The 2,998-nt window shown below is 62.5% G+C and overlaps 1 protein-coding gene across 1 annotated transcript; it reads left to right on the forward strand.

The window, feature by feature from the left end:
* Positions 1 to 2: 2 nt before the first annotated feature.
* Positions 3 to 2,028, forward strand: SPRG_09447 (glutathione synthetase; the record flags this gene model as incomplete). The annotated part of the gene is made up of 11 exons (XM_012348649.1): positions 3 to 236; positions 285 to 433; positions 481 to 571; positions 624 to 838; positions 890 to 1,007; positions 1,058 to 1,167; positions 1,214 to 1,429; positions 1,480 to 1,560; positions 1,610 to 1,703; positions 1,758 to 1,886; positions 1,934 to 2,028. 11 exons carry the CDS (start codon positions 3 to 5, stop codon positions 2,000 to 2,002), a joined length of 1,506 nt encoding a protein of 501 aa, XP_012204039.1. The 3' UTR covers positions 2,003 to 2,028.
* Between the last annotated feature and the right edge of the window lie 970 nt (positions 2,029 to 2,998).

Below are 2,998 nucleotides of genomic sequence, written 5' to 3' on the forward strand. Positions count from 1 at the left end.
GAATGGCCGACCTCCTCGCATCGCTTGGCGCTGGCAGCAGCAGCACCGCGCCGCCCGCGCCCTTGGCCGCCGCCCACCGCATGGGCCTCTCGGAAGACGACGCCGCCTTCTTGCTCGCGGAGGCCACGGCCTTTGCCGCCGGTCATGGCATGCTGGTCCAGGCGCCCGCGCAGCGCTACGCCCATCTCCCGTACTGTCTTCTCCCGGTCAAGTTTCCCAAGAGCCAATTCGACAAGGCAGGGACGACGTGCTTGCATGCACCAGGACTCAACGTCACAGCGTAGGGCGTCGCGCTCGGGCCACTCTTTGGCACGCTCGTCGACCGCATCAGCGAAGACCCCGACTGGCTACACGCGCAGTTGCAGAGCGTGCTCGCCGAAGATCCATTCACGCGCCGCCTCGTCGAGCTCTCGAAGAAGGTGCAAGCCCAAGGGTACGAGACGCCGCAGGACGATGGCGCCCCATCATCGTCGCTTGTAGCCGCGCCCAGCCCGCGTCGCTCGGTATCTTCCGCTCCGACTACATGCTGCATGACGACCCGCGCGACGCGAGCGCGGCCAAGATCCTCCAGGTATACGCCCCTTTCTCTCATGATCTTCCATACGATGACGCATACGGCGCAGGTCGAGCTCAACACGATCTCGGCCTCGTTTGCTTCCATGAGCTCCATGGCGACGGAGCTCCACACATACATCCTCTCCCGGTTTGAAGACGACATCCCGGCGCTTGCCGCGTACTATGGCACGTCGTCGCTGGCATCGCACTTGCCGTCCAACGCAGCGCTCCAAGCGCTTCCGGCGGCGCTCGCGGCCGCCCACGCGCACTATGGCCGCCCGGCGTAGGCCCTGCCATCGACCGACCTGGTGATCTCATCGACTTGCTTGTGTAGCGCGGTCGTGCTCTTTGTCGTGCAGCCCAACGAAAGCAACTCGGTCGACCAGCGCTGGCTCGAGTACACGCTCTGGACGACGCACAAGATCAAGGTCCTCCGCCGCACACTCTTGGAGGTATACTCTCGTACGAACATGGGAGGTTAGGAGCACCTCTGTATGTGTAGATGCACGCCGCGACGACGGACGCGACGACCAAAGCCCTCCTTGTCGACGGCAAGTACGAAGTGGCAGTCGCCTATTTTCGCGCCGGCTACACGCCCACCGACTACCCGAGGTAGCGCGGTACCTCTACGAACGGATGGCAGCAGCGGCCGCTGTAGCGAGCGCGAGTGGGCAGGGCGCGACACGATCGAGACCTCGCGCGCGATCAAGTGCCCCAACGTCACGTACCACCTCGCGGGCACGAAGAAGGTGCAGCAGGTGCTGGCCGACCCCGCGCAGCTGCGCCGGTTCATGTCGGACGCCGACAGCCGCGTCCTCGAGGCCTGCTTCACGGGCCTCTACGGCCTCGAGGCCACGTCGCCGACCTTGGCCCAGTACGAGGAGTTGGCGTGCGATTACCGTCGAACACTATTTCTATGTGCAGGATCCAGGCCAACGTGCGCGCCAACCCGCACGCGTACGTGCTCAAGCCCCAGCGCGAAGGCGGCGGCAACAACTTTTACGGGTAAAAACCGACGCGATTTAGTGTACGACGAGCTCACTGCGGAGCGTAGCGACGACGTGGTGGTCCAAATGGACAATATGACGCCGGCCGAGCTCGAGTCGTACATCCTCATGGACCGTATTGTGCCCCAGGAGACACCCGCAGTGCGTCACGCGTGTCGACGATGGCGCGTCATCTCATCGTTGCTTTGGCAATAGATTCTCGTGCGCAATGGCCAGGCCGTGGCCGGCGCCACGATCAGCGAGCTCGGCCTCTACAGCGTGAGCTTGTTTGAGCACGGACAGCCGCTCTTGAACGCACACGCGGGCCACCTGCTGCGCACCAAGGTACGCATATATTAGTGTATGCGTGTTGTTTCTGATGTGTCTTTTAGCTCTCGAGCACGAACGAAGGCGGCGTCGCGGCCGGCTTTGCCGTCCTCAGCTCCCCGTTCCTGGTCTAACCCTCAAAGCACGCATTGCGATCTCTTGTCGGTGTTGGTGGGATTACCGGTAGGATAGCGGAATTTACCGTCGAATTGTCGCATATTTCGTCGGGGCAACGCGATTTTCGGGTGTAAATCCACGGTCGAATTACCGAGGTGGGCAGGACCTCGAGTGGCTGTAGCCACTGACATGGCACGTGCAGCCGCGTTGGAAACGCGATTCAAGGGCGAAGGATCGATTCACCGCTTCATTTGGCGTTCCAGACCAAGAGACGCTGCCGACCAATGACCACGCCCACGACGACGACCAACTTGGTCGCCGTCTCGAGTACGGTCATGTATCGTCTGCATCTCTTGCGCAAGGATCAAAGACGACCACCTCGGGCAGTCAAAGCCAAGACGTCGATGGGCCTTGCAGCAGCCAAGCCGCGAGGTGCAACGCGTCGTACGGCGGCAGCAGGCAGCGACTCGGCCAACGCTCGACAAGGCATAGGTGGCGACGGGCCCACCTTCAGGACGCCGTGCGACGCTTGCTGCCGAGCTCGTGCGTCCAACTGCATCTCGTCTTGAAGGTGACCAAGCTCGCGCCGCCGTCGCTCCAAAACCTACGATGCGCGACCGCACCGGCGGGCCACGTCTGCCGCACGTCGCAACAAAGACTCTTCTTCTGAGAGAGCGGCTCACGTGGCCGCAGATCTGCGCATCGTTGGGCACTCGACCTTCTGCCGGTCGGCGTGCCATCGGGGCTGTCACAGGGTTTGACTCTTCGACGGCTCTGTGGAGCTCAAGGACACGGGTCGGAGATCGAGCTCTCCGGCGTAGCACTTGACAAAGAAGGCATCAACGATCGTAGACGCAGCGAGTGTCATCGTTCCCAGCCACTGGTCAACGATGACGGGCGCGATTATGGATGCTGACGCCAGCGCATCGCCTCCTATCTCCAGCTTTGACCATGCACGGAGCACCACCTCGTGGCTCCAGCTCTACTGCGAGAAAGTACGCTGCCATAACGGC

This window comes from Saprolegnia parasitica, assembly GCF_000151545.1.
Source record: "Saprolegnia parasitica CBS 223.65 unplaced genomic scaffold supercont2.46, whole genome shotgun sequence".
Taxonomy (NCBI): domain Eukaryota; phylum Oomycota; class Saprolegniomycetes; order Saprolegniales; family Saprolegniaceae; genus Saprolegnia; species Saprolegnia parasitica.